Source organism: Protobothrops mucrosquamatus, unplaced genomic scaffold, assembly GCF_001527695.2.
Source record: "Protobothrops mucrosquamatus isolate PMUCROS unplaced genomic scaffold, P.Mucros_1.0 scaffold8, whole genome shotgun sequence".
In the NCBI taxonomy this organism is placed as follows: domain Eukaryota; kingdom Metazoa; phylum Chordata; class Lepidosauria; order Squamata; family Viperidae; genus Protobothrops; species Protobothrops mucrosquamatus.
In genome coordinates, this window is record NW_015386395.1 from 1,634,560 (window position 1) to 1,655,054 (window position 20,495).

Below are 20,495 nucleotides of genomic sequence, written 5' to 3' on the forward strand. Positions count from 1 at the left end.
ACGGTGTTAATTTTTGTTCATCTAGCAGCCTACACTAATTAAAACTTACATTTAATTTTACTAGTTATCCAAATGATTCTAAAAACAGCAATAATGGGTACAAATCCTATAATTATCTCAATTGTAAGCCTGAATAAGATAAATAACATTATATGTAATGGTAGCATATTCATCATACAATGAATGAGTTGTCCTTTCTGCTTGCTTATCAGCATGTCTCAGTAGAAGCTTCCAAATGCTAGTAAGCAGATGAACCAGTAGAACTGGCCCATTCCTATGATTTTTCTTTAAAATTTATGAACACCCAGAATAATGGGCGTGGCATAATTTAGGGCAAGGCATGTTGAGATTCCACACAGCTGGCAGAGATTCCAGCTGTGGAAAAACATAGTGGAAGAGAAAAAGAGAAGAGAGGGAATAATGAATAAGATTGTTAAGTAATAATGAGAACAATCTTCATAAAGCATTATGAAATATAATGATGTCCACAATATTCCATGTGGGACTGAACCCTCCACTCACAAAAATCCCAGTCTTGGAGTATCAATTTGGCATTGCTTAGTTTTGATCTCTTTCTTGTCCGCAAGGAATGATAGATAAGAGTCAAGATGGCAGCAGGACGGTACGATCAAAGTGCCAGCCACTTGGATGTGTGTTGCAATATGCATTACAAACAGGTGAAGCTCTGATTGCACTGCTGTAGCTGCCCTGTTGATGCTTTTTTAACCATGCGCTGCAGACACTCCTAATTCCAGGGAAGCAAACTGAGAATGCAACAGTATATATATATATATATTTACATTTCTTTTTTCTTCTTTCTCCCTCTTCCTCCTTGTCCTGTTTTAGAGGAGAAGTATGCTGCTTAGGCTCCTGCCATTTTTTGTCTCCAGCGCCGTCTATTTCGTTCTTTCGCTCCCTGGGTCCAGTTTACAGAGCACTATCCTAAAATGCCTCCCCACGTTCTCCCTGGCGTTCTTTGTGACCAGTCAGCCCAAAAACGGAGGTGTCTTCAAACCGTATTCCCGGTGGATTTTCCATGGTCTCTTGTTTGCATGTGTGGGAGATGCCTGTTTGGTATGGCCAGAATTCTTCCTTCCAGGTATGGTGTTTGAAGGTTTATGACACTGTTGGGGAAACATCTAGGCTAGAATTTGGGAATGGTTTCAATGATTTCAGTAGCTTAATCACCAAATTGAAAGGGCCATTATTTTGCATGGGTACGATTCCTTATCTCCCAACAGTTGTAGATGAAAACTAAGCACACTTGTAATATTGCAATATAGTTCATGAGCCAGATGTTTAGGCTGGATTTGGTATTTTGTTCACCTATTGTTATCCTATCTATTACTCGCTAGTGATTATTGTCTGCTATTTTTCATCCTACCTGTTGTTTGAACAATCTCCCTCAGAGATGGACATCCATGGTCCTGTAGCTACACTATTGCTGACCTACAGATTCCAGCACCTTTCCCCATAGTCCATATTGATTGTTGGGAACTGCAATTCAGTAACATATGGAGAACCATAATTCCTGTATGCTGATTGATGCTGGTGTTTATTTTAGATGTGTCTATGTGGGTGCTTGTACATAATATGTTATCGTTGTTGACAAAGAAAACCCAGAGCATAACTGTTCAGCCTCAAAGCCTGGATCTACTGAGGCAACAGCCAGACACACAATAAAGTGCTTTTCTCCAATCCATGATCTGGCAGAAAAAAATATACTGACATAAAGAGAGTCAATTTAGTCTAGTGGTTAAGGTGCTGGCCAAGAAGCCAGGATTCTGAGAATTCTAGTCCTATCTTAGGCATGAAAGCCAGCTGGCTGGGGGACTTTGGGCCAGTCACTACTTACTCAACCCAACCCCTCTCAAGAGTTATGGTGGGAAAAACAGGAGGAAGGAATAGTAGGTATGATTGCTGCCTTGAGTTATATATTACAAGGGCAGGATAAAAATCTACTAATAAATTATGCTGCCTTCATTGCCAATTTTATCTTGGTAATTAGGACAGCAAATGGTACTGTTTTAATGCAGGACAAGTTAAGCGAAGGAATTGTGGGATTTCTCTGGTTTCACTTCCCTGCTCAAAGGAAAAACTACTACCTATCACTCTGTGGGACGAAGTAGGGCTAGGTGAATTTATCTGAATGCTTAGCCAACTTAACTACCAAGTAACAGGTTGCAGGTGGGGAGATGTTCCACCTCATTACCTGTCCATTGGGCCATTTCTGAACATGGCTTGAGTGCTTTTCTCAAAGCACATTAAACACAGGTCCTAAAGAAGCCTGATTAGCAGGTCATAGACCTGGAGGAGGAAACAATCAGTGAACAGTGAGCATCATCATTAACTATTGCCCACAAATACAGGGCTATCAGTGTCTGTCTGTACTGTGGCAGAACCTGCAAGTAGCTGTGCTTAGACACAACAGTACCACACACACACACACACACACAAAGTGATGAAAAGAACCAAAGGACTAGTGTGGCTCAGTGACGGTCCTGACTGAAGAGGGGGGGGGGAAATCTAATGCACTCGCTGGGGACAGAAATCCTGAAATAGCAGAATGCACATTTCTTTTCCAGCTTGAAGTGATTTTCCATGCAGCACAGGGCCAGTGCTCTCTCAAAAGCTCAAATGCTGATTTCTAAACACAGATTTTAGCACGCTGAGTCTTCTAAACAAGGATTTTAAAGATGCCCACAATGACATGGCAGCCAGGCCTCATGGGGTTAGTTGTCTCTGAGGAAGCTAAGATGTCTGGTCTCTCCTGTAAGCTAAACCAACGTGGCCATGGAGGGCAGTGCGCAGGGGCAGGAGCATACCTGAAGGAGCCTGAAGGGTTAAATAGGAGCTGGGCAAATTCCAACTGTTGAACACATCTTTAACAACATCCTTAGAGAAGCGTGCCTAGACAATTTCCAGAGCAACAACTGTGTGGGAAGAAGATGAGAAATACCACTTTAAAACCAGAAAGCTAAATATGGCTAAATATGGCTGCAAATAGCTCAGAAGTGGGCTAGGGATGAAATGAGAGCAAGATTGGGAAGACATGGCATAAAAACAAAGCATCATGCCACCACCTGAGAAGCAGAAAAGCCAATACAGGTAGTCTTTGACTTACAACCATTCGTTTACTGATTGTTTGAAGTTACAGCGGCACTGAGAAAAGTGACTTATGACCGTTTTTCACATGACCATTGCAGCATCCCCATGGTCACGTGATCAAAGTTCAGTCGCTTGGCAACCGACGCATATTTATGATGGCTGCAGTGTCCCGGGGTCATGTGATCACCATTTTGCAATCTCCTGACAAGCAAAGTCAATGGGGAAGCCAGATTCACTTAACAACCGTGGTACTAACTTAACACCTGCTGGGATTTACTTAACAACTGTGGTGAGCAAGGTTGTAAAATGGGGCAAAATTAACAGCTGCCTTGTTTAGCAGTGGAAATTTTGGGCTCGGTTGTGGTTGTAAGTCAAGAACTACCGTACCTGTAATTTGCTTTGTCATGTCTAATACCACTTCCCACCACATGAGGGAGCCAGCTAAATGCATAACACAAGCGCCATGAGAAGAAATAAAAATCTAAAGGTATATTTATTGCAAGATAGAGTTGTCGTGAGCGAGTAGGCAGCTATATAAATTTTCCAAAAATAAATAATAAAACATCTGGGAGGAAATATGGAGGAGGACAATGCACAGAACTGGTTTGAAGAGTTGTATATCTCCTAGTTCAGCTTTGCTGGCTGAGGAATTCTGGGAATTGAAGTCCACAAGTCATAAAAGGGTCAAGTTTGAAGACCCCTGAACTAGTTGTTCCTTACAATCATGTAAATAGAAAGACAATGTTAATAGCACATCCACTCCAGGTGTCGCAGTTTGAGGCTTGATTGTCTTTGGGCTGACAATTATGGGCCCTGGGATCTGGCACAGCTGGAAGGTACCAGATTGGGAAAGATTGTTCTCATTCTTGCCCAAACAAGCAGGGGAATTCAACCTGCCTTAAACCTTGAGAAATCCCAATCTGTAGATTAAGATAAAACAAGAAATGTTCACCTATCCAAGTTTTAAAAATAAAATAAAATTATGAACATAGCATTGAAACAAATAATGTGTATAAATGGCATCTCTTAAAATTAAAAGTGTGGTAAAACTAGTCTGCTTTACCTTTAGAAATGAATAGGTAACTAATGCATGGAAGGGAAGGTTCTGTAGTAAACTTTCAATAGTAGCTCGTTGGGGGAGTTTGTTATATTAATAGATTGAGGGGGACATCAAGGGTACTTTCTGATGAACACTTTTATCTGTAAAAGGCAGTTTATGGGTTTCAACCTGGTGTCATAGATACCTCTCCTGGTTACCACTAAACCCTCTGCTACTTCTGATGTTAAATGGATAGAGGTATTCCTCAGCTTATGACTACAGCTGTGAACTTCCATCACTAAGCAAGGCAGTCATTCAGTTGCACCTGATTTTACAATTTTTGTACTATCATTGCTAAGCAAATGACTCTAGTCCTTAAGCATATCCAGATTTCCCCTTGATTTTGCTTGATAGAAGCCCCTTGGGAGTATCACAAATGGTGATCAGGTGGCCCTGGGATGCTGCAACTGTCACAAATACATGCCAGTTGCAAATCCCCAGAATCGTAATCGCATGAGAAAAGCACATCTTCCTTCCCCTGTCCTGACCACTTTCTACAGGGGAACGATCAAGAGCATCCTGTCATACAGCATCACAGTCTGGTTTGGAAGCATCAGAATGGCCGAAAAGATCATTGGCAGCTCCCTCCCTCCCATCCAGGACATAGCACAGAAGCGTTGCTTGAGCAGGGTCCGTAAGATTATCTGGGACACTACACATCCTCTTCACGACCTGTTTTCCTTGTTACCTTCTGGGAGGAGGCTTCGTGGTATCCGTAGCAGAACATCCAGATTCAGCCAGAGTTTCATTCCATACAGCATTAACCTTGTGAACTCTCAAGCTTCCTCCTTCCGTTATATATTCAAGATGGACAGTATTTAATATTTATTTGTTATGTATATGTAGGGGTGTGGGTCTATACAAACGTTGTATATAGTATGGTTAGGTGTGTGTCATATATGTGTTTCACTTTGAGAGTGGGCAACTAAATTTCATTTTTGATGGGTGCCATTGTGCCCACAGTAAAAAAATGACAGTAAAAGTTATCTTATCTTATCTTATGACTGCAGGTATGCTATGATGGTTGTAAGTGTAAGTACTGGTTGTAAGTGCAAGGCCTTGTTGTAAGCCACTTTTTTCAGTGCCATTAACAGTTGTTAAATGGATGATCATAAGTCGAAGTCTATCGGTACTGTTCAAAGCATTCATCCACCTAAAATATCATCTTTATTTCCAAGAATATCTCTGAACAGTCTTAGAAATAAATATGGCAGCTGGTCTGCAATCTAGTTTTTGGGAAATGTGCCCCCTGGCCAGCCCCCACCACTAAAATATTGACAAGATAAATTGAGGATTGGGCAGCTTTGGCAATATGTCTGTTGGTCAAAAAATAAATGCAAATGAAAGACGAGGAGACATTTTGTCGGGGAGTTTTCAGTTAAAGGGGAAAGGAGAAAGTGAGACCCCAAAACACAATAATACAGTTTTCAAGAAACAGGCAGCCTGAATCATGTTCTTCCTTTTTGGAGCATGCATTAGGGAGTAAGGCATTAAATATTTATCCGGAATAAACATAGCTACCTTTTAGCCCTGCTGTGCCTGTATCTTTTCTTTCCCAGTTGAAAAGAGCACTTAAGCATCAAATTGGGGACAGAAGTTAGACAATAGTCCAAGACTGAATGAAGTAATTTAGTAGGTCATATTCAGAGTGCCTTTTCTTGGCTTAGCAAGCTGCAATTACAGAATAATCCTGTGCATCTGAAGTAACAAGCCAGAGGAGGCTGCCAGAATGGCTGAACTGGCGGTGGCTGATCTTGAGGGAGCAATGCAACCCATGTGGCTGTTTTTATTCACTCGCCTTTTCTCCCCTTACAGGAATGGGTGCCTTTGCCATATGCCACATCTGCTACATCACAGCCTTTGGCCTGGCTCCCCTTCAACCTCTCACCTTCCTGGTCATCGAGGGACTCGTGGCTGTGAGTTACGTGGTGATCCTGCTGCCCTGTTTGTCAGGTTTCTACACATGGGCAGTGCTGTTTTACTCAGGCCTCCTCGGCGTCATGACCTGGCGCGGACTGTCTTGCTCCAAAAGGCTGGCTTCAGCGGGCAGCTTGATCTTCATTGTGTCTGATCTGCTGGTTGGCTATGACAAATTCTGCACCTCCCATCCTCTTACCCACATCCTGTACATGAGCACTTACTACCTTGCCCAAACCTTGATTGCCATCTCAGTAGAGTCTCCAAAATTTTCCCTAAAGGAGAACTGAGTCTTGAATTGGATTTCTGGATTGTCCTTCAGCATCAAAAAATCCCCAGGCCTTCTGCCTCTCAAATTCACACTTCTCAAGTTCAACTAACTTCTGGATGTGTTGGAACTACAACTCCCAGGATTCCCAGCTAGTGTGGGCCAACAACTGTGAGTAATCAGCAGCAGCTATATCCATAACCCTCAGCCAGTGTGGACTCTATGGATTCTCAGAATTGTAGGCCTATATCAGTGGTGGTGAACCTATAGCACGCGTACCAGAGGGGGGCACTTGGAGCCCTCTCTGTGGGCACGCGTGCTAAGTTGGCTAAGTTTTCACAGGAAAAAGCCTTTTCTTAAGCTCCTTCCTAGCCAAAATAAGCCTCTGGAGCGAGCACACTGTTTTAAGCTTTGAATTATATCAAATCTGACACCAGAAACAGACTAACAGATGACTTGAGTGCTGCATGTGTTGCTCTCAAACTTACAAAGTATAAGCCAAGCTTAGACAAATTATCAGCAGGCATACAACAGCAAAAATCACATTAATTGTTCAAAAGCATGCCAAATGCAAACTTTTACTTATCAGTAAAAAGTTGTTTGTATCATTGAAAGTCTTGTTATTGTGTTTTTCTTTTAAAACAAAAGATGTTAGTGTATGAATTGTTTTTTCTAAACTAAAACCTCAGTATTCAGATTAAATTGCTGTGTTGCACTTTGCGATAAATAAGTGGGTTTTTGGTTTGCAGTTTGGGCGCTCGGTCTCTAAAAAGTTCGCCATCACTGGCCTATATTCATGGAAGACACCAAGTTGGAAGAAGCTCTGGTCAGATTCCTTTCAGAAGTTCAGTTTCTGAATACAGATGGTTCTAAGAACGGCTCTGGTGCCGTGTCCTCCACAATTCTCATTATCTTGTTATTCCCAGATTTTCTTCCTGGGAGTGATGATGTTGATGATCTTACAATAAAAGGGCTAATGATAAAAAAGAATTTATGAAGCATTTATTTAAATGACATGTTTGCTAAACAAAAACAAAACAAAACAAAACCCTGTTTTGTTGCCTAATTAAAGCAGTCTAGATAGTTGGCTGCATTGTGTGAATGGAAGATAGGTTTAATTGTGTGCTTCCATCTCCTGGTCAGAACTAACTTTGAGGACTGTCTTCTTCAGGCTTGGACCTTCCTTCGTATCCTACTATTATCCATTCAAATACCTCTCAAACCATCCTTCGTCCTTTTCTGTGAAATTATTTCTTGAAAACCTTTGCATTTTGCTTGGGGATCCAAGAATGGAATAAAGAAATCAGGTGGGTTTCTCCATTTCATACGGTCTCTCTGCCATATGGACCCTCTTCTCCTCAGGTGTCAAACCGAGCTGTCCGTACTGCCTCCTTCACTTTTACAGGACAGATTCCACCAGCAAGCCATTTGGATTGACGGGGAAGGCATGCAGTGGCAGAAGACAGAATGGGGTTAGGAAAGTGATAGAAAAAGAAAAAAATATTACACAGTTAGAAGGGTGGCATAGATAGAAAGCTACTTTCCAACACAGGTAACTGCATCTAACCAATCTTGGCAGACCAAGGGGAAGCTAAAGCAGCATGGGCTCTACTAGTACTTTGATGGTAGACTACTAGGAAATCCAGGATATAAACTCAACTGGAAAGTTGCAAAAGCCTCCCAGAAGATGACAAAGGCAAGCCACTCCCATCCATCCATCCATCCATTCATCAGTCATCCTTATAGACTGCTACTCCAACTGATTCAGGGCAATTAGCAACATGTAAAATCCATAAAAGCATTTGTTAAAATAAAAAAAACAAGCAAAAATCCAGAACTGATGTCAGAGCATGCTACTGTACTTCCTACATGAATTGAAACAGTTCTTAGATGTTCTCTGGGACAAGAGGTGCAGGATGATGATGAGGGCAGGAGACTGATTTGTAGAAACTACATCTCCAGCGCCGCTCCTTTGATATCATAGCCCACATGGGGTGGGTAATTTTTAACTAACCCTCCTGAGTTTCATGCACCAGAAGGACAAGCTCTTTCTGAAGTAGGTTGCCTTGCAATTGCCTGAGTGCCAAGCACAATATAAAGGGACCCAGCCTTTAGAGGGGAGAACCAGCCCTTTTTGTCAAGAAAACTAGATGGACCACTTGTGTTTTCACCAAGAGTTGATCTTTGAATCTTTATCTTTTATAGAACATAGAATAATAGTGTTGGAAGAGACCCTGGAGGTCTTCTAGTCAAACCCCCTGCTCAAGCAGGAGGCCCTATACCATTCCAGACAAATGGTTGTCCAATCTCTTCTTAAAAACCTCCTGGAATGGAGCACCCACAACTTCTGAAGGCAAGACTTTCCACTGACTAATTCAGGGGTAGGCAACCTTGGCTCTTTTATGACTCATGGACTTCAACTCCCAGAATTCCTGAGGCAGCATGGCTCAGCATGGAAACCTCTCCCTTTCCCCTCAGCATGGCTGGCTCAGGAATTCTGGGAGTTGAAGTCCATGAGTCATAAAAGAGCCAAGGTTGCCTACCCCTGGACTAATTGTTCTCATTGTCAGGAAATTTCTCCTTAATTCTAGGTCGCATCTCTCCTTATTAGTTTCCATCCGTTACTTCTTGTCCTGCCCTCAAGTACTTTGGAAAAATAGGTTGATCCCTTCTTCTCTGTGACAGCCCCTTTTAATAGAAAAGGCTGAAAAAAAGAAGAAAAAAACCCAATAGAAAAAAAGGCTGAAAACAAGCTGGAACTGACCTCCCTCTCTGAAGGATTTTTCCTGTGGATATTCTACTTAATTTTTCTTCCATTTCTTTCCTTCCTCTTCTTTGACTCATCCTTTCTCCTCCTGCTACACAAGGGGAAAAAAATAATTTCATTTGCATTTCAATGTGAGTGTAATTCAATGCATTTTGGGAGCCAATACACTCACACAGATCGTTAGTTCAATCCTCAGCTCTCTGAAGCTGGCAATGTGGTTTGATCATGTTTTTAAAATGTAAAATTGGGGGGGGGGTATTTTTTTTCTCTTCTTTCCCGATATCTCTATCTTTTTGTCTCTTAATTGGTTTATTTTCCTTTTTCCATCTACTCAAAAAGTGTAGCAGGTTTAAGGAGAGCAAATCTTTACGCGCAGAGAGATTGGACAATGGAATCAGGGGTATTTTTACACAGTAAAAGTTCATGCTAAGCTGTGGGTTTCCTTTCAAGTATGTTTCAAGCATACCAAGTTTGGGGGGGGGAGAGAAAGAGAAAGAAGATGCAGATGCAAAAATAGTTAAATGCAATTCTAAATTAGTGAATGGAAGGACTTTATATGGCAAGAAAGAATCAGAAAGAATGGGAACAGGAGTTAATTGGAAAAAGAATTGTATACTAAAATAAAGGAGATTAAAGACTACAAGTAATATATATAACAGAAAAACAGAAAGGGACCTTGGAGGTCTTCTAGTCTAGTCCAACTCCTGCTCAAGCAGGAAATCCTGTACCATTTCAGTTAAATCTCTGCCCAATCTCTTCTTAAAAATCCCCAGTGTCAGAGCATCCAAAATTTCCTGAGGCAAGTCGTTCCACTGATTAATTATTGTAACTGTCCTGAAATTTATTCTTAGTTCTAGGTTGCTTCTCTCCTTGATTAGTTTCCATCCTTTGCTTCTTGTCCTGCCTTCAGGTGCTTTGGAGAATAGCTTGACCCCCCCCCCTTCTTTGTGGCAGCCCCTTAGACATTGGAACACTGCTATTATGTCACCCCTAGTCCTTCTTTTCATTAAACTAGACATAATCAATTCCTGCAACCGTTCTTCATATACTTTAGCTTTTATACAGTAGCTGTTTTAAACAAACTCAGTTAATTTTGCTTAATGGAAAGTAAGACCTGTTTACAAAGGACAAACAAGGCTACTACATAATTGTGCAGTACAATGGATGTCTTTGTTCCTTCTCATGTGTACAGAGCTAGATACATAGCTGCCAGGGAGTAGGAATCATAAATGCAGATTGTGACTGTTCAGTTTCCCTTTGCTGAGCCTTTATCATAGCTTTCTCCAACCTGGTATCCTCTGGATGTGTTGAAGCAACATCACCCAGAATTCCTAGCTGTTAGCCATGTTAGCTGAGAACTTCCGCAATAAGAAAAACTGGCTGGAAGAACCTTGAAGAACCTTGGAGTACAATTTCAGGTTTTCTCAAAGGCTTTGAGTCAACTTATTAGGCCTGTTCCTTTCTCAAAAAGACTTTTTTTGAAACATACAGCCCCATAAATGTTTAAAAAACAACCCTCAAAGTAGGAGAACCTGCTTATACTCCAAAGCAAGCTTCTCCAGTCAAAAGGTTCTCTGACAGATGTGATTCCAGTTCCCTTCATTCTCAGTTGACTGGCCTCAGAAGAGCAGGACTATTCCACTCCCAAACAAAAGGACAACCAGTTGTGGGAAATAGGAGAAGATAACATTATTTGTAATGGGGAGGTCGTGGTCTGCATGAAACCCTTGAAAGAAGGCATGAGTGGGATAGATCATAAATTGGGTGAAGGTGGTAGACTCAGGTCACACATGCATGAATGGAATCCCATCCATTCATCCAGCATTTGCCTTCCCTCCAACATACACTGAGATGGCAGGTGAGGTGAGTAGCAAGGTTAATGCCTTTTCTCGTCCTCATCACCACCATCCTGTTCATTGTGTATCGAGAGAATGGATCTTCTTTCTCCCTGAGGTCCCACCTAGACTGAGATCCTGCCCACAGCTCCAATTTGCATTGGACAAAAAATGCTTCCATTGGTGCTGTTTCCAATCAAAGGGGTGGGACTTCGTTTGTCCAAAGAGGTAACTGTACCTGTGGGTTTGTTTTCCAGGTAGACAATTTTCTCCTGGGTTGTGGGTGGGAGAAAAGGAAGGACGCAGGACCTAAAGCTATGAAGAACTTGGCAGTTAGCAAGATCAACTAGAAGTTGCAGGTTGTCGGGATGTGGGCTCTGGGAGCTTTCTACCTTGGGAATTACCTGTCTGATGGCATCTAGTCTTCTTCATCCAGGAAGAAGTTGGCACTCCCTGGTGCTGGTAAGTGAATTAAAAACAAGCAAACTCGAAACCACCTGCTCTTTGGTATGCCAATATTTTGGATCACTGCATTAAACGTAATCTACTTCACACCTAAAAAAAAAACCCTAGATCTCTACATTTAAGACCAGCAACAAGAGTTGGGAAAAACTGGGCGTTCTCCCACATCCATATTTCCATTGGACATCTTCTGCCTGGACTAGACATCCTCTTCCGAGGAAAGGTAAAAAAATAAAGCAGAAGAACCTGTGAACTCTTCCTTAAAGGGATACCCAGCCAGCCTTTAAGAAGAAAGTTTAGGTCCCAACCAATCTTATCATTTAGGGGGTTGTCCTGCATTCCCTGTTTCTGCAATTCTTCAATCTAATTCTTTCCTATTTTGCATTGGTTTGACTCCCCCCCCCCAGGGCCTTGTTAATTTACAATTCTGCTTTCATGCTTTCCTAACAGGTGTTTCTGTGTGAAAATTTGATGATGATGATGATGATGATAATGATGATGATGATTTTGCAAATAATTAAAAAAAGATTTAATGGGATTTTTACATGTAGGGCACATTTGTGGGTGTCCATTTCTCAGATGCATACAGGTAGTCCTCGACTTACAAAGTTCACTTAGTGAGCGTTCAAAGTTACAACAGCACTGGAAAAAGTGACTTATGGCATTTTTCACACTTATGACCATTGCAGCATCCTCATGGTCACGTGATCAAAATTCAGATGCTTGGGAAATGGTTCACATTTATGACCGTTTTAGTGTCCCGGGGTCATGTGATCCCCTTTGGCGACCTCCTGACAAGCAAAGTCAATGGGAGAACCAGCTTCACTTAACAACCATGTTACTAATTTAACAGCTGCAGCAATTCACTCAACAACCGTGACAAGGAAGGTCGTAAAATGAAACAAAACTCACTTAACAAATGTTTCAGTTAGCAACAGAAATTTTGGGTTCAGTTGTGGTCATAAGTCAAGGACTGCTTGTATAGGCTTGCATTAATTCTTGTTTCCACTAGCGAGAAACTGCATTGCAACATTCAGCAAAGTGTGAATTTTGAAGGGCAACTGACTGTATTTGTTTAAGAATGTCAAGTTAACTAAATTTTGAGGAAAAGCTGAACTAAAAGGCTTTCTCCCTCTTGTATGGCAAGTGGTGGTTCTCTGATGGGGGAGGAGGGCCAAATCCTGATATTTTGCAGAGAATCATTGGACTAATTGAAAAGCCTAATTTAGTACAGAATAACAGAGTTGGAAGGGGCCTTGTGGGTCATCTAGTCCAACCCCCCGCCCAAGCAGGAGATCCTACAGCATTTCTGACAGATGACAGTCCAGACTCTTCTTGAAAGCTTCCAGTGATGAAACTCCTACAACATCTGAAGGCAAACTGTTCCACTGGTTGATTGTTCTCACTGTCAGAAAATTTCTCCTTATCTCTGGCTTGAATCTCTGCTTGATCAGCTTCCATCCGTTTTTCCTTGTCTGGCCTTCAGTTGCTTTGGAAAATAGGTTGATCCCCTCCTCTCTGTGACAGCCCCTCAAATATTGGAACACTGCTATCATGTCTCCCCTGGTCCTTCTCTTCACTAGACCAGCCATGCCCAGTTCCTGTAACCGTTCTTCATATGTTTTAGCCTCCAGTCCCCTAATCATCTTTGTTGCTCTTCTCTGCACTTTTTCTAGAGTCTCAACATCTTTTTTGTAGTGTGGAGACCAAAACTGGTTGCAGTATTCCAGGTGTGGTCTTACTAAGGCTTTATAGAGTGATATTAGTACCTGATCTTGATTCAGTCCCTCAGTCCATTTCTTGAAGAATGACTACATTTATAATGTTGAGCAGCTCTCTTGTCTGCCCACACATCCCTGCACCCGACTGAGGCTGTGATTTATTTCTGGGTGAAAAGATTTTTATTTTTTATTTGCTTCTATCTAGAAGATGCTTCATGCTTGTTCAGATTGAGAAATGGCTGATGGTTTACTGGGACTGTTAATTTAAAGACCTTGTCTAGCATGATGTTACCTACGAGCAGCAAAATTTCATAATTTGAGTTAGGGTTCAGAGGAAATAATAATGTCTCAAATCAAGAGGAAACCAGAGATCTTAGGCTAGGGAGAATGAACCTCTTAACTCTGCAACTGGATTATGTTATGCTGTCTTTATTTATGCTTCATTGAGTAAACTTCAAAAAGCTATAATTAGTTTTCCACAGAACATGCAAGAGGTCATTCTAATTCAATGTTGTTTATTCTGGTCTTTAGTTAGCAAAGCCATAAGCCAAAGTTTATCCATCATATCCATGGGCTAAGAATGCAGGACATGCTAAAACAAATGTAACCCGTGTGTGGTATTACAGGTAGTCCTCAACTTACAACAGCTTGTTTAGTGACCGCTCAAAGTTACGGCACTGAAAAAAGTAACATGACCGTTTTTCACTTACGACCGTTGCAGCATCCCCAGGGTCACATGATCAAAATTCAGACGCTTGGGAACTGACTCATATTTATGACGGGTTGCAGTGTCCCGGGGTCATGTGATCCCCTTATGCAAGCTTCTGACAAGCAAAACCAATGGGGAAGCCAGATTCACTTAATAACCGTGTTACTAATTTCACAACTGCAGAGATTCACTTAACAACTGTGGCAAGAAAGGTGGTAAAATGGGGCAAAACTCACTTAACAAATGTCTCACTTAGCAACAGAAATTTTGGGCTCCATTGTGGTCGTAAGCCAAGGACTACCTGTACTATTATGTTGTGTAAATTAGATTTCTCTCTGTGTGTGTGTGTATCCTTTAACACCCCTTCGAGGTGCTGCAACTGCAAACACCCTGCAAGGCTAAAGGCATATTCCAGAGCGTGTGGCCTCTTGTCCTCCTCACCTCCTAATTTGTTTTGAATGGATTTACACACAATGCACCTAGGATTAAAACTCCCAGAAGCAACACAAATGTCCTTGGCAGGTATGTGATCAAACAAATAATTCAAGGTGGGTGGGAGGGAATGCAAATCTTTAGTGCCCCACCCTCCTGTTTTTCTGGCCTGGGCACAATTCACCTGACTTCTGACAAAGCAGTGAGAACTTCCCACCAAAGCTCTGTTGTAACAGGGATACACCCGGAGAATAGTTTCCCCTGCAGAAGATTGGATGAATAAAAAAGGCATGTTGCAATCAGCAGAGAGTCAGGGGAGGGATACAACCTGCATTGTAAGCCACCCAGGGTTGCTCTGAATAACAAGATGGGCAGCATATAAATTTAATCAATGATAATACCACTTTACAATGCCTTGGTAAGGCCACACTTGGAATACTGCATCCAGTTTTGGTCACCACGATGTAAAAAAGATGCTGAGACTCTAGAAAGAGTACAGAGAACAGCAACAAAGATGATAAGGGGACTGGAGGGTAAAACACATAAAGAGCTATTGCTGGAATTGGGTATGTCTAGTTTAACGAAGAGAAGGACGAGGGGGGACATGATAGCAGTGTTCCAATATCTTAGGGGCTGCCACAAAGAAGAGGGAGTCAAGCTATTCTCCAAGGCGCCTGATCCGTCCTGTTCTTCGTTGCCCACCTTTGATTCGTTCCTCTCTTCGTTGGATCTTGATTCCTCTTTGAAGGACTGTCAATCTTGTTAATTGGTCACCTTGTTGGACGGAGGTCTTCGCCACTTACGAGGTTGTGACCTTCAAAAATTCTAGAGACTGGACAGCCATTTGTCTGAAATGGTATAGGGTTTCCTGCCTGAGTAGGGGGTTGGATTAGATGACCTCCAAGGTCCCTTCCAACTTTATTATTATTATTATTATTATTATTATTATTATTATTATTATTATTATTATTATTATTATTAACAACAACAATAATAGTAATAATAATAAAAAATAAACCTGCAATACCCTGAAAGTTGCCGTACTACAATTGCCAGCATCTCTCAACTACTGATGAGCTGAGGCTTCAGGCAGTTGTATGTCAAACTTCCAGATGCTGTTGTAGCTTTGAATGGTCACTAAATGAACTGCTGTAAGTTGAGGACGACATGTATTATCTGCATGTTTTCTAGCTTCAAGAAAAACCCTCAACAACCAGAAAACAAAAGAGTTGTTTTCATCAACCTATGGTAGACACTTCTGAGAAAGTGTTAATCCTCCTCTGGATTTTATTCCTCGTATTTGTTTAGGGAACTTCCTAACAGAACAGGCACAGAGTAGAAAGAGGCCATTACAGGAAATGCAGAGTTCTTGGTAGAGTTTACTGTACGTCTCTATTTGTATTGTAAACCTTCACTCCTGTCGGTTAGGTGGTTATTATTTTATGAAAACAGTTCTCATTCAGCAAGCCACCAGATGGTCAAATACACCTGGAGAAGCTGTTAACAGGTGTGGGTTGTTAAGACGGGTGTGTGCGTGTGTGTGTGTGTGTGTAAGTTTTACACAGCTGCAACCAGGAAAAAGAATTCTAAATGTATTGATCCACCCTGGACAAGCTTTGCTCAATCATACTGATAAAGAGATGGTCTCTTTTTTAAAAACAAAAAGGTACAGACAGTCCTCGACTTACAACAACTGAGTCCAAAATTTCTGTTGCTAAGTGAAACATTTGTTAAGTGAGTTTGCCCCATTTTCGACTTTTCTTGCCACAGTTGTTAAGTGAATCATGTAGTCGTTCAAACTGTTGTTAAGTGAATCTGGCTTTCCCATTGACTTTGTTTGTCAGAAGGTTGCAAAAGGGACCCCGGGACACCACAACCGTCATAAATACGAGTCAGTTGTCAAACACCTGAATTTTGATAACTTGATCGTGGGGATGCTGCTACAGTTGTGTAAAAACTGGTCCTAAATCAATGTTTTCAGTGCCGTTGTAACTTTGAATGGTCATTAAATGAACTGTTGTAAGTCGAGGACTACCTGTAATTTGGTATAAACAGGACAGCCTCCCTGCTAAAATCCTTCAGCCTACTTGAGGTTACTCTATTCCATAGTTCATAGGCAAAGAGTTCATCTATTTCTTCAGAGAGAGAGAGAGAGAGAGGGAGGGAGGGAGGGAGGGAGGGAGGGGGAGAGGCAGGGAGGCAGGGAGGGAGGGGAGAGAGAGAGAGGGAGGGAGGTGAGGGAGGGAGGGGAGNGGGGAGGGAGGGAGAGAACAATGTAGCAAAATCATTGGAGCTTATGGGTTGGAAATTATTTTTATTTCTTTATTTTGCTTTTATTATTTTACAGTGTTGACGAGAGGGAGTTACTAGACAACACAGTATTAAGATTCTCACAAGATAGTCCTTGACAGTAACCATGGCTTTGAAAAAAGTGACTGTTTTTCACACTTATGACGGTTGCTGTGTCCCCAGGGTCATGTGATCAAAATTCAGATGCTTGGCAACCGGCATGTATTTATGACAGTTGCCGTATCCTGTGATCCCCTTTTTGTGACCTTTTGATGAGCAAAGTCAATGGGGAAGCCAGATTCACTTAGCTACCATGTTATTAACTTAACCACTGCAGTGATTCACTTAAGAACTCTGCCAAGAAAGGTCGTAAAGTGGGGCAAAATTCACTTAACAACAGTCTCGCTTAGCAACAAAAAATTTGGGATCCATTGTGGTTGTAAGTTGAGGACTACCTGTATTGTCTCCCTTGAACCCTCCCCCAAAAGAGAAAATGAAAATAAAATTGCATCACAAATGGGTAGGTGTGGTGTGGAAGAAGAATCAGAATAGAGCTGGAAGGGACCTTGGAGGTCTTCTAGCCCAGCCCCCTGCTCAAGCAGGAGACTCTTCCAGTCTCTTCTTAAAAACCTCCAGTGATGAAGCACCCACAATGTCTGGAGACAAGCTGTTCCACTGGTTAATTGTCCTTGCTGTTAGATTTTTTTTTAAAAAAATTTGTTTCACTGTTAGGAATTTTTATCACTCAGCATTGCCCAGAAGGGAGGCTACAGGGAAGTGGAAACATCGGTTTGAGAGGGTGGGTGATATTTTTCTTACCTCTAGGCTGGACCTGATTACAACAGTGAGTCAGGCTGGGGACAGTTCATCCTGGAGAAAGTCCGTCTATGTCAGGGGTAGGCAACCTTGGCTCTTTTATGACTTGTGGACTTCAACTCCCAGAATTCCTGAGCCAGCTGGGAGTTGAAGTCCATGAGTCATAAAAGAACCAAGGTTGCCTACCCCTGGTCTATGTCAACAGGCTGCCTGGGGAATTCTAGGAGTTGAAGTCCACGCTGTCTTAAAGCTGCCAAGTATGAGAAATACTGGTTTATATAATTGCTAATGGGGATGTTTAGGGGAAGGAAATGCAAAAAACATTTTCTTCTCCAGTATATGTCAGTGTCATGGTTCCGACAGATGAAACTCTTCAAAAGAACTTCGAGGCATTGTTTACCTTAAAGAATCTTTTATTCAAGAAGCATAACATCGGCACTGCATAATCGAAGCCAAAAACTGAATTCCCCTCCCCTGGGCGCATAGTATCAAAGCACGATTCCCTCCTCCAATTAACAGGCATAAATCACATTCCCCAATGAACTTGAAGCGAGGGCTTCCTCTCCAGTTCTCCAGCCCGCCAATTCCTTATCAGCTCTGGTTACAATAACCTTGTTTCTCACGCTAGGTTTAGTGTTGTTATGTCTAGCTGAACTCTTGTTCACATCCCCTCTCCCAGCATCATCTAACTCTAAAAGCAAAAGGTAAAAGATGGCTACATTTCCATCCATTGTCAATGCAAAAACATCCGATGTTAGCAGCGTTGATAGTCAGGTGCAAAGAATCAGGACCGTTCATAAGGTTGCAGAATACAGATAGTCCTCAATTTATGACCACAACTGAGCCCAGCATTTCTGTTGCTAAGCAAGACAGTTGCTAAGTGAATTTTGCCCCATTTTACGGCTGTACTTGTCAAAGTTGTTAAATGAATCGCTGCCCTTGTTAATGTAGTAACATGGTCATTAAATGAATCTGGCTTCCCCAGATTCTTTCCTTGTCAGAAGGTTGCAAAAAAGTGGTTACATGACCCCAGGACACTGCGACTATCATCATTACAAATCAGTTGCCAAGCATCTGAATTTTGATCACATGACCCTGGGGATGCTGCAACGGTGGTAAATGTGAAAAATGGTCAGAAGTCACTTTTTCGGTCATTGTAACTTTCAACGGTCACTAAAGGAACTGTTGTAAGTCAAGGACCACCTGTAGAAGGTTTATTCAGACCTATGCACAAGAATATGGTCAACTAAAGTTCAACACTAAATTACCAGATAAGGGCCAACAGAATTCAGGAGGGGTTGGACTTTGAGCCCTTGTGGAAAAGCAATGACTCTAAACTGCTGACGCATTGAACTCCACCCCCTAGCTCTTCTTCTACAGTGTGTACTTAACAGGGAATTCCTATCCTCTTTCTACTGAAAGAAACTATTGTTTGGACATTGATCGGACACCAGGATTTTGGTTTTATAACACTACATACCCAGATATGGTTTCAGGTTCTCTCCTCTGTCACGTGAATGCAAATAAACTCCAGTGGGTTTTTCTCAGTTTTGATCTGGATGTTGAGCCTCTAGAAAAAGTGCAGAGAAGAACAACAAATATGAAAAATGGTTTCAGGAATTGGGCATGTCTAGTTTAATGAAAATAAGGACTAGGGGGGACATGATAGCAGTGTTCCAATATCTCAGAGGCTGCCACAAAGAAGAGGGGGTGTGTGTCAACCTATTCCCCAAAGCACCTCAAGGCAGGACAAGAAGCAATGGATGGAAACTAATCAAGGAGAGAACCAACTTAGAACTAAAGTTATCCCAAATATGTTTTTTCATGAGGCAACTGGACTTTCCTGTTTTTCTTTGAAGACATTTCACTTTTCATCCAAGAAGCTTCTTCAGCTCTGACTGGATGGTGGGGAATGGAAAGATTTATACTCCTGCAGCCAGCTATTCATTTGCATTCTTTTAAGGAGTTGATGCTACCTGGAGGCTTAGCTGTGTCATCAGGGTCACCTGAGTAGTGCAAATCGGTGTGGAGCCTTCTTGGATCTGCTGAAAGGACTGTGTTGTAAGCTAGAGATAGATAATGTCCTATCCCTCCCCCTCTGTTGAGAGAGGGCTGTTCAGTTTTGACATAGATGGCCTCTTTGACCCCTCTTTCAAACAAGTAGTCCTCTTTGTCCAAAATGTGGACTTTGCTGTCTTTGAAAGAGTGTCTTTTAAATTCAGATGGACTGCTGAATCTTGTCCTGATCAGTTTGTTCTCCTATGTTGTGCCATACATTTACGAAGTTGTTGTTTTGTTTCCCCAATGAACAGATCTGCACATGGCTCACTGCATTGTACTGCATATACCACGTTGCTCAGTTTGTGTCTGGGTGTTTTATCCTTGGGGTGGACAAGCTTCTGCCTTAGTGTGTTCTTGGGTTTGAAGTGTGCATGTATGTTGTGTTGGCTGAAGATCCTCCTGAGCTTTTCCGATATTTTTGCAAAGTATGGAATGACGATGTTGCTTCATTTATTGTTTTCTTTGTCTGTTATGGAGGAGCTCCTGCTGGGTCTTTTTGGGGATTTGATGAAGGCCCACTTGGGATAGCCAGACATTTTAGGGCTTCCTTGATGTGAACCTTACACCACAGAGCTGAAGACCTGCCCGCCAGTAAAGAAGGAAAAGAAAAAGAAATAAAACACAGGGGTCAATTTTGACATTGAACAGCCCTCTCTCAACAGAGGGGGAAGGATATGACATCATCTATCTCCAGTCTGGAACACAGTCCTTTCAACAGTTCCAAGGAGGCTCCATACCAATTTGCACTACTCAGCTGACCCTGAAGACACAGATAAGCCTCCAGGTAGCATTAACAACTAGGTAAAAGAATGCAAATGAATAGCTGGCTGCAGGAGTATAAATCTTTCCATTCCCCACCATCCAGTCAGAGCTGAAGAAGCTTCTTGTATGAGAAGCGAAACGTCTTCAAAGAAAAACAGGAAAGTCCAGTTGCCCCTTAAAAAAGTATCTTTGGGATAACTATGACCCAGATGACTGAGAATCACCATAGAGACTTAAAACTAAAATTTC

At 41.9% G+C, this 20,495-nt stretch overlaps 1 protein-coding gene across 1 annotated transcript; it reads left to right on the top strand.

Moving 5' to 3' along the window:
* The first annotated feature begins 608 nt into the window (after nucleotides 1-608).
* TMEM86B (transmembrane protein 86B) lies at nucleotides 609-6,414 on the top strand. Its single transcript, XM_015810232.1, has 3 exons — nucleotides 609-677; nucleotides 847-1,099; nucleotides 6,023-6,414. The coding sequence occupies exons 1-3, from the start codon at nucleotides 609-611 to the stop codon at nucleotides 6,412-6,414; spliced, it is 714 nt and encodes a 237-aa protein (XP_015665718.1).
* The last annotated feature ends 14,081 nt before the right edge of the window (nucleotides 6,415-20,495 follow it).

Coding starts and splice junctions, on each gene's coding strand:
- TMEM86B (XM_015810232.1), top strand. CDS start 609: ATGGCAGCAGGACGGTACGATCAAAGTGCCAGCCACTTGGATGTGTGT. Junction 678..846: donor GCAATATGCATTACAAACAG/GTGAAGCTCTGA, acceptor GTCCTGTTTTAG/AGGAGAAGTATGCTGCTTAG. Junction 1,100..6,022: donor GCCAGAATTCTTCCTTCCAG/GTATGGTGTTTG, acceptor CTCCCCTTACAG/GAATGGGTGCCTTTGCCATA.